The sequence below is a fragment of the Sprattus sprattus genome (assembly GCF_963457725.1).
Source record: "Sprattus sprattus genome assembly, chromosome: 15".
NCBI lineage: Eukaryota > Metazoa > Chordata > Actinopteri > Clupeiformes > Clupeidae > Sprattus > Sprattus sprattus.
In genome coordinates, this window is record NC_137913.1 from 24,316,200 (window position 1) to 24,330,229 (window position 14,030).

Genomic DNA, 14,030 nt, shown 5'->3' on the forward strand with positions numbered 1-14,030 from the left:
TTGTTTTTCTGCAGGCAGGCATGATTCGCACTGGTTCGGATGAATACTTCATTGAACCGTTGGAGAGGGGCGCGCAGGAGCACGAAGAGAAGGGGAGGGTGCACGTGGTCTACAGGAGGTCCGCCGTACGCCAGGCCCCTTCCGACATATCCGTGGACTACCAGCTCCACGGTTGGCCTCTCCTCCTCTGCCTTACTAATGTAGATCTTCTCTATCCATAGTCTGTGAACGTTAATACTGTAGTTCCGAGATGATGGTGACAAAGACTTCCTACTCACGGGCAGATGTTTCCAGCAGACTAAATGGCGAAGATTTTCATTCTTTTGCAATATTCATCAAATTTGTATAGTGGACCATCCCTGAGAGAGAATCCTCGATAGAAATTGGTAATTGAGAACTCGGTTGGTGTTATGAGTTAACTTCAAACGTAGGTACCTTCCTTTCATGGGATTATAATTTGTTTTTTAATATTCCTTTCAACAAACGCCATCTCATTACCCCAACGCCTATAATAATATTAGAAGGAGTAAAAATAATAAAGGCCTCATGGTTGAAAGGCCAAATCCATGTAGGTGGGCCCCAGAGGGCCGGGCCCCACTTCAAAACATTCTCCTGCAACTCTGCCTGCCCCCATCCCTTTGCCTACCATAGACCACAGAAGAAAATCTAAATGACACCACTTCCCCTTCTTCAGATGTGAAAAGGAGACCTTTGTGTGTGTGTGTGTGTGTGTGTGTGTGTGTGTATGTGTCGTTGTTTCTGTCGTTGTTGTCGTCGGGGCCATTCGGTAATTACATCAGAACAGTGGGAAACTTTTGGGGGCGGTCAAGGCCCTTTGTCACTCAAGCTCCTTTCAAGATATTCCCTTATTCATTCGCCTCTAAAGAGACAAGTGCTTGTACGGTTGTTACTGTTACCATGGTAACCTGGTGGCGTGCCATTGTCCCAGGTGGGAAGCACACAGGAGTAGAGGAATTATTACGCCGTCGCTCGTGGTTGCTTGGGAATGCTCAGCCCATTCACTGTGCCACAAGGAACACGGATCCGTATCCATATCCATTAACCGACTCCCCCCAAAGAGGGACCACCTTAGAAGATGCGTTCGCACACTTGTAGAGCGACCTTGCAATGTCGCCTGCCTCACATAGTCTGGTTCCCAGCCACTTTCAACTCCTAACACCAGTAAATTAGACGTAGCTTTCAGCTTCCACTGTCGTGCCTTTTTTTACATATAGCTGCATAACACAACCATGAAAACAACTCCGAATCGTGTTGGAGTGCTGTCTTGGCCGGAGCTTCTCATTGCTGGTTTGGATGAGCCAACAGGTCCCTGAAAGAGGCTCTCAGTCAGTTGGACCCAGCTCGCGCCGCTGCCCGCCTCTCTCTCTCCCTCGCCCGGCCATTCCCAACTCTGTGTTAGTTGAACGCTGTCCATGTGCCTCAGGTCAGGCTCCTGAAACAACCTCCGCCCCCGTTCCCCCCTCGTCCCAGACAGTACTGCTAGCCAGTTCGTTTCTAAGTACGTGCCTTTGCCGAGATGCACACTGCCAAGTACACAGGTGGGGTGCTGGGTTGGCAGAGCGAAGAGGGGGATGGGCGCAGAGGTTCACGCAGGAGGCACCTCAACATACCATGAGGAGTAAGGAGGCCCTATTAAAAAAAGAGTGTCACTAAGGGTGCACATTGTCTTTAAATGTGACACTGTGTGCATTCATTTTCTTGTCTTGTCTCTTGTATTTGCATATTTCTGACAGCAGACAGCTCTACAAGGCTTTGTTATGTGGAGTTCGCCTGGTGGACGGACACCAAGTGGACTTGAGCAAATAATCAGTGCCTTTTCACCCCACCCCCTGAACATACAGTTTAGCCAATAATGAATAGCCAAATACTCTCTCCTCTCTGTTCTACAACTTAAATAATCCGGGCAGTGCTGTATTTTCAGATAAACCCCCTCTGTGATGTTGAACTCTTCTCAAAGCAAACATTCACGGTGGGATTACACAGGTTGGAGTGGTAATAATCAGTCAAGCACTACTCCCACGTACCCCTCCCCCAACACACACAAACTCACACACACACACACACACACACACACACACACACACACACACACACACACACACACACACACACACACACACACACACACTCATCGCCAAACTGTAAAAACAGAATGGTCACACAGTGGATAGTTGTCAAAATGCCCTGGCCATGTCTAAATGGCTGCACTTTGCCAGCAACATGACATTAACGCATGTAGATGTGATACAATTTTACATAACATCACACAATCAAAATGCCATACTTCACTTGTGTGTCCCTAGCACAGATTGTAGGATTGGAGTGCGGATGATTGCATCACTTGGCTGGTTTGATCGCAGTGTTCTCAAACAGATCACCAACATATCAAGGCAAAATCCACTCTATGGCCAGATTCTTGCTGGCTGAAGTCTCAGGTTCATATACAGCACATGTACTGTATTTACTGATAACCATTCACAATAGTGGGACTAAATCCCTTTGAATAAAAGGGTATTTTGTGTCAGGCAAGTGTGCAAGAAAAAAATAAATGTTTTATCACAGTTCCACCATCTGCAGGCACTTTTGCTGCATCACAACCAGGTGTTGACCCTCAGCTATCTCTCAAAATAATAAATGGCAATGCGGGCAAACAGCGATGCTTTTGTGGCCAGCTGGTGGTGGTCACCCACGATACCAAATCATAAATTGGACAGCGGGTTTATTTACAGTAAGTGGCCCCCTCCGCCTCGGAACAAGCATGTCCTGTCTGGTAGATCATAAAGCTGTTGGGAATAGATACCATCAGATTTATTCGTTTTGGTGAAAATGGCTGGGTTCGCAAATGGACCGACACTATCTCTCTGAGGGGATATCAGCCCGTGCTGTGTGGAGGGGATAATTAATCACCGGTCCTTCTGATTTAGTCCGGCTGCCAGATAGATTGTGCTCAAGCTGATGGAGTAACAATTATGGTTGTTGTCTGCAATGCCTGCACTGCCCCCAGTTGCAGAAATCGGTCACATTAGTGTGGCAGTAACAAAGGATTCGTCTTGTTCTGGGCCCTAAAGGCATTACATCAAACCAGCAAGTAATTGGAAGAGAGTGAGAGGGGAATAGCATTGAGTGGCGATGTGCCTCTACAAATTCCATTCGGATGGGCCAGGAAACAATTGCAGCTCTGGTATCTGGGGACCAGCCGAGCAGAAAGATCTTGAACCTGTGGCTGGAAAATGGTGATTTATATTTGTCACACAGCTGTGTTGGGCCGTGCAGGGCCTGTCTGCCAAGCTGAGAAGAATTTGGTGTCACTGGCAAGAATGAGGAATATGCAAGGCAATGAAGAAAATAGAGAAAAACATGGAAATAGAAAATGGTCACTCAAAATACACAATCCTCTGAGCATGTTAAAGTAAATGATGTGAAGGGGGGAAAAAACATTTGGCAGAACAGGATGCTTTGGAGACTCAGTTGTGTGATCTTCAAGCTTAAAACCAAAATATTTATCTCCAAATAAGCTGCTTATCTGTGATGATACTGCAGAAGTATAATGTTTTCCCTGGAACAAAAAAAATCTATACATTTTCCTGTTTTGTTGAGCAACGTTGACCTGTGCTGATACCTCCTCAGATAGCAGAGAATAATTCTGCTAGTTCTGAAGGATGTTGCAGCTCTGCTGGTGTTGGGCACTCTGCAGGTGAATGTGAAGCCATTTGCAGACCTCTCTCTCTGGAACACTTCCTTGTCCCCTCATTGCCCCAGGGATCTTTTCATTGACTGTCAGACGTTTAGGTTCTTCATAGATCTAATGGTGCACAATGTGAAGGAAGCGGTCCTGAAAGTATAGATCACACAGTGAGTAATGACTATAATCAACATGCTAGCCACCCCCCTATAGTGTCAAGTCATTCAAGTGTTCTACACAGGGGAATACATTACTTTAAAATGCCATCCCTTACACACAAAGGAACAAAGACAATCAACTGCAGGCTTATTATCATTCTGAGTCACTTGTATGTAGTAATGGTGTATGTAAGAACAGCCCTATACAGTATTATGGGGAAAAATAAAAAGAGAAAACTATTATTGTGTGCTCCAGACAGCACTAGCCAGACATGGTAGTGTGCCATTTACCTCCCACACACTATCTCCTACAATATCCACTTATTTAGTTCCACAAAAGGAACCCTAGGAAGCACTCTGATGATTCCAGTGAGATATCTTACAACTACATTTTGAGGAACATAACAGCTTCAAATATACGTCCGATGGTGGAAATGCTGAAATGCTGTGTAACAACGGCATTATTCCTGCCTATCCCTCACACATAACCTGGGGCTTTTCTTTTACAGCTGCCCATAAAAGCCACCAAATCCGCAGAGCTGTTTTAAAGTCTGAGGTCAAGTGTGTGTTTTCACTTAGAAGTCCCTCAGCACGCTTTATAGGAGCTAGGGAGTGGAGGCTTGGAGAACAGCACCAGGGCCTTTAAACAGATTCTCTTATCTCTTTCTGCCATGACTAACAGTCTCCCCAGCTCGCTGTATGAGGATCAGCCTGCAGCAGCAGCGGGCCCTCTGAAATATCAGGAAAAAAGTGAGAGTGGCCTCTTGTGCCCGTGTTTAGTGTTGGCATTGGTCCCCAGTGTACTCAGCTGCCGTGCCCATGGCTGAACTCGTCAGCCGCCACTGTAGCAGTCTGATTCACGGAAACCCTGTGAGTGTGATTTTTCTCACGCTACCCATCTTTCTGCCATCACGCCATGGACCACAGAGAAAGGGACAAAGTGATACCGGTCCGTAATTATATCAAGCAAGCACACATTGTTCTTTTTAAGTTTTATTATTTTTATTCTGATCAAAGTTTTGTTGTTCTTCTTTTTCTTTCAGCTTCTTTATTCCACCCATTTTTTGGCATCACTCCTTCTCCTAGCACTTTTGAGATTTAAACTCTGCTTCAACTCTGACATGTCCGTCCTGATCCCGTGCAGTGCTCATGTGAAACATTTCTCAATCCCCCGAAGCCTCATTTAGTGTTTCTCGTTTTTTCATATCTTTTTTCCCATTTAAATGAATAAGGAAACACTTTGGAGAAAATATGTCTCTTGCTGTCCCTCTACTACCAAAGGGAAAAAAAACAGACTACAAGGCAAGTCACAGTTTATACATCACCAGTTTCACAAGGTGAGCAGATGCTAAGCTAAGTTAAGCTAGAGTATAGCTAGGTTTACAGATCAGAGTTTACAAGTGTTCTCACGTTAACTTTCATTAACCCTCATGTTGCTTGAGGCAAGCGACACGCTGTAGTGTTTTCCCTTTTCTGCTTGAGCATATTGGTAGCAGCATCTTTATTTTTACGAGATAAGCCATCAGTTTGTTACCAGCTAATAACTACATTTTAACTCACAAAACAGTTTGCAGAGGTTTTCTACTGCGGTTGTTTCGCTCACACCTTATTTTGTGTAGGGAATTTTCTTTGGAACCAGGAAGCGTTAAAATGCTAACGATGAAAAATATGAACTTGAAGATTACAAAGGGAGCTGGTTTTTAAGCCCTAGTTAGTTTTGAATTTGCTATGCTGTACATTATAGTAGTCAGCTCACATGTCAACTCAATTCAACTGGCACACTGTTTAACTAGTATCCGTCGTGCTGATGAGACACAGAGTATGAAAAAGGTTATGGTAGATGCTTTTGTTCAACTTGACCAATAAAAATAAACAAAATAACAATATGAACTAGAGGGGCACTCAAGGATGATATTGCATCAAGGCCAACAGATGGTGCCAAGGCCAGCACATGGTAAACAAATATTTAATGTTAATGAAAGTTAAAAAACTATTTGTGTATCCGCCCCATGAATCCGATCTGCATTTAATTTAACATTTAATGGGTTCTTCCTTGTCCTATACTCCACCATTCCACCAAGTTCCATTAAAACCGGGCCTGTAGTTATTCCGTCATTTTGCTGACAAACAGACAGACAAATTAAACAAACAGCACCGAAAACATAAACTCCGTGTCGGAGGTAAATAACCAAAACATTATGCATAATTCCCCAAAAATATAACTATTGTATATCCGATCATAATACAATTTAAAATAACAGTAATTATTGTAATAAAAAAGGTCTGTAACAAATACATTTGAAAGACGAGATTGGATAGCACTAGGTAGGTCATTCCACCACCAAGGTACCACTAATGAAAAGGAACGAATTGGACGAGTTGATCGAGTTCTTTCTAGATCTTGATAAGGTTCATTGCACACAATGAATGGTGATCATCAACTCATTTTGAACATTGTTAGTGTAAATGTGTTAGCATCCTCACAATTGCATAGGTTACGATATGCAATGGCTGACTGCTGCCATTTCTTGCCGAAATGCATCTCTAATTTTACTTGTGGTTTTAATTTTCTTGTGTCATACGGCGTGCTGCATAGGCCAGGCTGTGCTTGGTTTTGACTGCATGTTATCATTGCAACACATGCATCCGTAATCCTTAACACGCTCTTATGTTGCAGCCAGGCCCAGATGTGGGCCATGAAAGACATCCAGGATGGCCATAGCTCAACATTGCATGTCTGTGATTTATGGTACCTTAACACCGGCAAGTTCACCTCATCCCCACATTTCAGCCGAGATCTGCTGCACTTGCATGTGATGACGGACAATTTTGTGACATGAGATACACCACCAGAGAAGATGATGTGCCTTTCCACTTAAATTAGTTGTGTAATGACATACCAGAATAATAAGGTACCCATAGTTTTTCCATATTCCTGTGTTAAACAGTCATGGACCGGGTCTGATACATTCTTTCCATGAAAGCTTGTTGTATTTATCCCCAAAAGCTCTGGCTCAAGTACTGGAGAGCAGAGACGGCCTTGAAGACCTGGACACCATTGTGTGCGCTGGTGGAGAGCAGTCTCTGCAGCGAGTCCACGTTCCATTGAATCACCCCATTACAATCCCATCTGGCACTGGAACAGGAAGTGCTTTATTACCATCCCACAATGCCCTTCTTCTTCCCTGTCTGTATATGGCCAACAGGCTCTGAACAGGGACAGAAAAAAAGGGAGATTCCTTGAATTCTTGGCTGTGAAGATGATGTCATTGCTGCAAGCGTAGTTTATTAGAGAGTTCAGCAGCTGAACTAAAAGAGCTGAGATATGGTGTTAGTTTGGCTTTGAAGTGAATTGATTCTCTAAAGGCTGATAAAATACTTTTTTGAAATGAGGCTGTGACATTTATATCTACGACCTACGGCATGTAATTCGCAGAGTCTTTATCAGGTTAAACCCATGAGTTTTCTTTTTAATAACACTATTGTTCCTTGAGCGTCTGGGTCTGAATTTAGTCTTCTTATGCCAGACTGAATGACTTGCTCATATTAATGCATGTTTTAGGCTGGCAAATGTGAATGAGATGGCAGAGGTGAAAGATGGTTTCTTGACATTTTAACTGACTTTTTCCGAGCGAATGAAAATCTCAGTGCTCCAACAAAATACTCCCCAACTGTCACATCAAATTTTGGATGGCACTCCTTTGGTGAAAGGCTTATTTTTTCCGAGTGTCTGCTAATATACTGTAGAACCCTCCATGTTCTTAGAATATAAATTCCTGCATGTAATCCTTATCCATGTTTGTGGGTGTAATAACCTGTGATATCCATCAAAAAATAATCCTCAGGGTGCTCAAGTCCAGGGATTTCCTCTTCCTTTTAGTGGTTTATGTTTGTCACTGACGGTCCACGTCTACCAACATCTACCAACGTTTAGAGACAGATATCCCAGTCGCTTCCTAGCCTCATGTTTTTATTGAAATCATCTGAGGGGGCTCTATTGCAGTTTTATGAGGTATTGCGAGAAGCTCTCTTGGCTCACTTTAAGCAAATGTTCAGACCTTTTCTGTCAATGTGACCACATCTGTTTTGTGTAGACGGTGAAGTGTCTGGAGCAGAATGCCGGTGCCCTTGGTTATATGGGACAGGATACAGATGGAACTGTTTACATCAGCCCCTGCCGCTCAGTGTGCGTCTGTGTGTGTGTGTGTGTGTGTGTGTGTGTGTGTGTGTGGGGGGGGGGGGGGCTGTGGTTTCTCTCAGGACTTCCAAACATCATATTTTACCTTGTCTGGACTTGAGGATATCACCGGCTACCAGACAAACCCTTGACCATACAGTGCTCTTGCACTCAATAAACAAGGCTAAGGCTGTTGTTCTGAAGACCTGCCCCATACTGTGAGAGCCAGTGGTGACGGAGGGAAGGGGGGGTGGATAGGTTGCTCTGTCTTGACAAATCCCAAAATAGCCTTGCGGTCGAATAAGGGAGATGACCAAGAGGTGCCATAGTTGGCTGCCCGCCAACGTGATTGATGTGAGTCACACAATGAGGTGAAATTCTCTTTTGATATTCTCCCTCAAGAGGGCTGTGTGCACTGTGCATTAATGATGATGTTTTTGTCTCTTACTTTTTTGGAGCGTTCTGTTAGCTTCACAGCTAACCCCAGAGAGGCAACCTCAGAGACTTCAGTGCAGATGCGCTTTTTCCTTTGTGCTTTTTCCTTTCTTGTATTTATTTATTTTTTTGCCACAAAAAATGAACTTCTCCCTATTGTTACCTCCAGGATTAAGCATCAGCCTTGAAAAGGCCAGTCTAGTAAGGGAGATCTGACGGATCTGACAGATTTGACGGGAGTATATATCTATACACCACTTTGACAGGTTTATTTACGCAAAAGTGACAGTAGCTGGTCTCCTTGCACAAAAAGAGAACTGGAAAAAAAAACTGTAGATAAAAATATGTCTAGACGTTGGTCATGCTCAATATTATTTTAAATTGAATTACCTCCATTTTTTCTATAGCGTCAATAATTGCATTTGAATTGTCTTAACAGAGCCCAGTGCCTGAACCGCCTAAAGCACTAAGGCAACAGTGGCAAGGAAAATATTCCTTTTAACAGTAAGAAACCTTTAGAAGACCCCAGCTCATAAGGGGGGACCAATCTGCTTGGGATATATAGAAAGGGGGTAGGAGGAGATAAGTGAGTCAGAAGCAAGTAGATACATTCAAACATGCATCAGGAAATAACATATTATCATACAAGCACCTTATACAGTATACACTCAAGGATGCATACAATACTCATAGTGGATAGATAGTATATAAAGGCACCCAAAGAGAAAGAAAAAAGGAAGCCCCTTTATCAGTATCAACAACATAGTACAGTATTATATATAATTTGATGATTTGATATCATCCACAGTAAGGGTTTGTTACCGGTGTTGACATTTATCGAGGCTGATGCTACGACATTTGCAGAATGATGGTATTGCTCTTTAGCAGACACTGGTGTCTAAGTTACTCAGGAAAATTACCTTCGATTGACTCTTGTTTGAGGCCTGAGCTTGTCAGCAGCATTGATGTGGGTAACAAATAATACATTAGATGCTGTGGTCATTGGCAAGCTGAAGGATGAGCTGCGGTGGGTTTGTGTCTCAAGTGACTTTGTTACAAAAATAAACTTTTGCCTTGAGACTGGTGTGCATGGTGTACAAGAAGTAAACCATCAAAATGTATTCAGAAATGTGCAAAGGAAAATGGAGAGATTCAAAATATTGATAAGTTAGAGAAAGAAGGAAAAGAACAAAAAGGTGGCAGTGAAAAGATAAATGCAAGCAAATAAACAACCAAACAGAAGGCTAATGCAATGCTTTAAAAATGTATTTGATTGATTGAGGAGAACTTCAGCTACTGTTCTACTCATGCCTGCATCATTTTAAGGGCAAACCTTTCAGCTGATTGATTTCTGGGCTTTCCCGCATCATTTCCCCAGCTTTGGCTCATGTCTCAGACATCTCTGTGAAAAAAGGAGAGACAGTGAGAATATGTTTGGGTCGGTTTTGTCCTAGTTAAAGTAAACTACCTCAAGTTTAACGAGCGCTGGTCTTAATTCAGTGAATCCCCCCTAGTGTCTTGCCTGAGTAAAAGCAGGCACAGACTCTGCAGACTCAGCTCCCATCTGTTTTACAAGAATGGCCTCGCGTCCATATTAAACGCTCTGACGGCTGCCCTGGCATTTTAATTCTGCTTGTGTGTGAAGTCTTTGGTGCAACGTGGAAATCATTTGGTGTTGTCCTAAATGTAAAGTGCTTAATGCAGCATTTTTGTGCATGCCCCAACCTTGCCTCTTAACTGTGCATTTACTGTGTTACAATTGCTACTGCTAATTTCACACACAGCAGGGGAAGAGGAAAATTATCCTTGGTCATCCAATTATTAATTGTGAAGTTAACTTTTATGTGCAAGGAACTGCAACACCACGATAACAACAGATGTAAATTAAATATCGAGAGAGAGAGAGAAAACCACAATACTAAATCAAATAATTTTGTGTGAAGGGGGAATGGAACAACTGGTGTTCTACCTCTGATACCTCTTGTGAAGCTTTTTGTAGCATCTTAATAAATAAATCCCATATGGGTTTTTTTTGTTTGGGTGCTGCTATTTTCAGAGGCGCTTGGTAAAATCAGAAATCGAAAGCTCACATCTCTCCCATAATCCACCACTGTGGCAGTGCAGTGTGATTCACACCTTTTTATTGACAGTTGATCAGAGACCTCAAAATTGGAGGATCCTAGACTGTTGACTCTCCTGCTGTCTGTCTCCCCCTGTTTGCCCCATAGCCAAGAATGAATATGTCTGTATGATTTGTAATCATTGGCCATGTCAGCCTGCCAAGACCGCTTGTGCCACTGTGTGGAAGTTGTTGTAGTCAGCTGTTTATACGGCCGTTTACATAATTTTGTCCATGGAATAAAAAAAAAATGAATCCTGTTTTGAGGCAAAGTCTGAGGATTATGGTGATTTGCTGGTTCCCAAAGACAGGATTATTAAAGGGGTTGTATTTCCATCCAATTTCTTCTTTCATATGAGTCTGGTCTCCTGTATTCAAATAGTAGCACACGGGCGGTAGGAGAGAGAGGGGAGGAGAGGCAACTTGTAAGATTTATTCCTCCTCTCTGTACTGTACTGTACACACACACACACACACACACACACACACACACACACACACACACACACACACACACACACACACACACACACACACACACACACACACACACACACACACACACACACACACACACACACACACACACACACACACACACACACACACACACACACACTCACACACCAAATGCTCTCTCTCACATATCCACACCCACATCCAGACAGCCGTAACTTATGTTAACTTAGTTCACATTAATGAATGAACGTCTTTTTAGCCTTCCTCTGATTGGTGCTGTAGCAGAAGCCGTTACGATGCAGACTGTTTGATTGTCGGCACTGATGAAATGCACCTTTGCCCGCGTACCACCATGTGCTATGCCACCAACTGTGTGCCACCCCCACTGGCACAGTAGATTTCCACTCCAGATTAATTGGCCGGTGCCCGTCGCCAGTGGAGGGCCATTTTTAGAAGCGTGGCGGGCGGGCGGGTGCGCTCGGCCCCTCTTTGCCACGTGTGGGTGTGCTATCTTTGCCCCTGCCATTCCTGAATGGAGAATCCTCGAGGGAGAAGGATGCCGAGCCCTGCGCCGCCAGCCTGCCCTCTCCCCAAATACTCACACACTCTCTCTCTCACACGCACACACACACACACACACACACACACACACACACTGTCTCTCTCTCATATACAGACTCTCTCTATCTCTGTCAGACACACACACACACACACACATAGAAACTCACACTGTCTCTCTCTATCTCTGTCACTCTGTCACTCTACACACACACTCACACGGTTTCTCTCTGTCTCTCTCTCTCTTTCACTCAGACACACACACACACACACACACACACACACACACACACACACGTGTGCTCACAATCACACAAACTCTCTCTAACGAACATGCATGCACACACAGATACGAGCCCAAACACACGCCTCACACTCCCTCCACTCACACATACGGGAGCACACACTCACTCTATCACACACCCGCACTCACTTCACACACACACACACACACACACACTGGGAGATTGAGAGGAGGGTGAGGGGAAGCCCTGTGCGTTTGAAGTGGAACCTCAGAGCTGGTGTTTACTCTTCTGGGAGCCGGGCTGCACAAAAATGCCTGTGTCATGACGCGACCGAGGAGCTGAGGAATGCGCCTCACAATCCCCACTCTGTGGACTGAGGGCAAGCCGAGGTGCCAGTCGTTTCTCCCCCCCCCCCCCTTCCTCTCTCCTCATCCCTCTCTCTCTGTCTCTGCGCTCTCTCTCCATCTGTCTTTCTACTTCCTCTCCCCCTCTCTCTCTCTCTCTCGCTCTCCTTCTCTCTCCATCTGTCGCTCTGTGGCTCTCTTTGGTGGAATATTTATTTTAGCAGGCTCCACGTTTTAATAAGCTGCGCAACTCAAGCGTCTGTGGATAGTGCTGCCAGCAGCGCCCGCGGAATGCTCTTTCGGGATGTGCCCTCCAGCGCTTGTGTGGGAGAGAGAGGTCATCTACATGTTCCGTGTGTGTGTGTGTGTGTGTGTGTGTGTCTGTGTGTGTGTGTGAGGAAGGGATGTGTGAAGGATACTTCATACTCCAGTTAAGCTGAAGTAGGAAGTTATCATAATGTGTGAAATTAAATTCCGAGAATGTCCCTTGAATTATTGCTTTACATTCCCTCTGTCCTTTTGTACTATATTTAAATAATGTTGCTGGATGCAGACTAGACTAATGAAAAGAAATGTGGGATTCAATCACAGAGAGATAGAGAAAGAGAAAGGGAGAAAGCAAGAAATGGGCATTTACCAGGGACAAACAAATGGTGTGATATATTCCAGAAGACTGCCCATGTGACCCCTCTCCTATCTCCTCTACTCTCTCTCACTCTCTTTATCTCTCTCTCTCTCTCGCGCGCTCTCACTCCCTCTCTTTCTGTTTATGTGTCTTCCCTGCTGTAGAGCCTGAGTTAAATGTCCCACGCGCGCTGGACGGCGTTGCTGAACGGGTCAACCAGACAGTCCGGAAACGACGACACGCCGGCGACGATGACTACAACATCGAGGTGCTGCTGGGGGTGGACGATTCAGTCGTGCGTTTCCATGGCAAAGAGCATGTAATGAACTATTTGCTCACCCTCATGAATATAGTAAGTGCTACATGTTAGTATACACACACACTCACACCCTCACATTCTAGTGTGCCTACAGACACAGATGTGCACACATGGGCCAACACACAGGCACACACATGTAGAGACACGCACATATAGGTACACCCGCACACAAATAGACACACAGCGAGATATCCACAGTCCAGCATGCCAGGCAGTCTCTGTAATCCAGGGATCTCAAACTCAAATTACCCAGGGCGTCCAGTCTGGTCATTGGGGGGCCAGATTTTTACGGGGAAACGTTGGGGTGGCCCATTAAAATCAATAGAACTTTTCAATTTAGTTTTTTTAAATCAATTGAACTTCGTGAGTTTGAGACTGCTGTAATCCACTGTTACTCCTACGCTATGAAAAACAGCCTTTGAGTTGGAGTCCCCTGAGCCCTTGAGTCCGAGGTGGTTTTCACTCATTTAGAAATGAATTAGGTGAATATTCCCCATGCTCCAAATTGCCTGTGCAAGGAACGGAGGCTGAAAAACTGTGTCTGTGAGCTTTCTGTTGCCTTTCACTGAGTTGTGTCTGCTAATTAGGTTGGCTTCAGATGCTATGTGAAATAAGACCCCTAAGGGGGTTCATTTGCTTGAAACGCAGTATTAAAAACCTGACAGATGCCCACAGATGCCTGTTCTTCTCATTAAAAAACTGTATTTCCTTCTCCTTTAGGTTGAAGTGACTTAATTCCACAGATAAAGTCAAAGCATTCCACCTCAGCGATGAGTGGTTTGACAGTTTCAGAAGGTGTGTAGGCCGTTTTTGAGAACATGGCGTACACTTCAAAGTGTGGCCCCCGCTGTGGGTGCCTTTCTTAAAACAATTTATTCAGAACACATT

The 14,030-nt window shown here is 44.3% G+C and overlaps 1 protein-coding gene across 1 annotated transcript in view; it reads left to right on the forward strand.

The window, feature by feature from the left end:
* adamts3 (ADAM metallopeptidase with thrombospondin type 1 motif, 3) overlaps positions 1-14,030 on the forward strand; it is a gene marked incomplete at both ends in the record, with an annotated part of 67,316 nt that overhangs the window by 17,497 nt on the left and 35,789 nt on the right. Inside the window, 2 exons of the mRNA XM_080852754.1 lie at positions 15-171; positions 12,988-13,175. Coding sequence (XP_080708880.1) covers positions 15-171; positions 12,988-13,175 — 345 coding nt within the window. The remainder of the gene's footprint in view (positions 1-14; positions 172-12,987; positions 13,176-14,030) is intronic.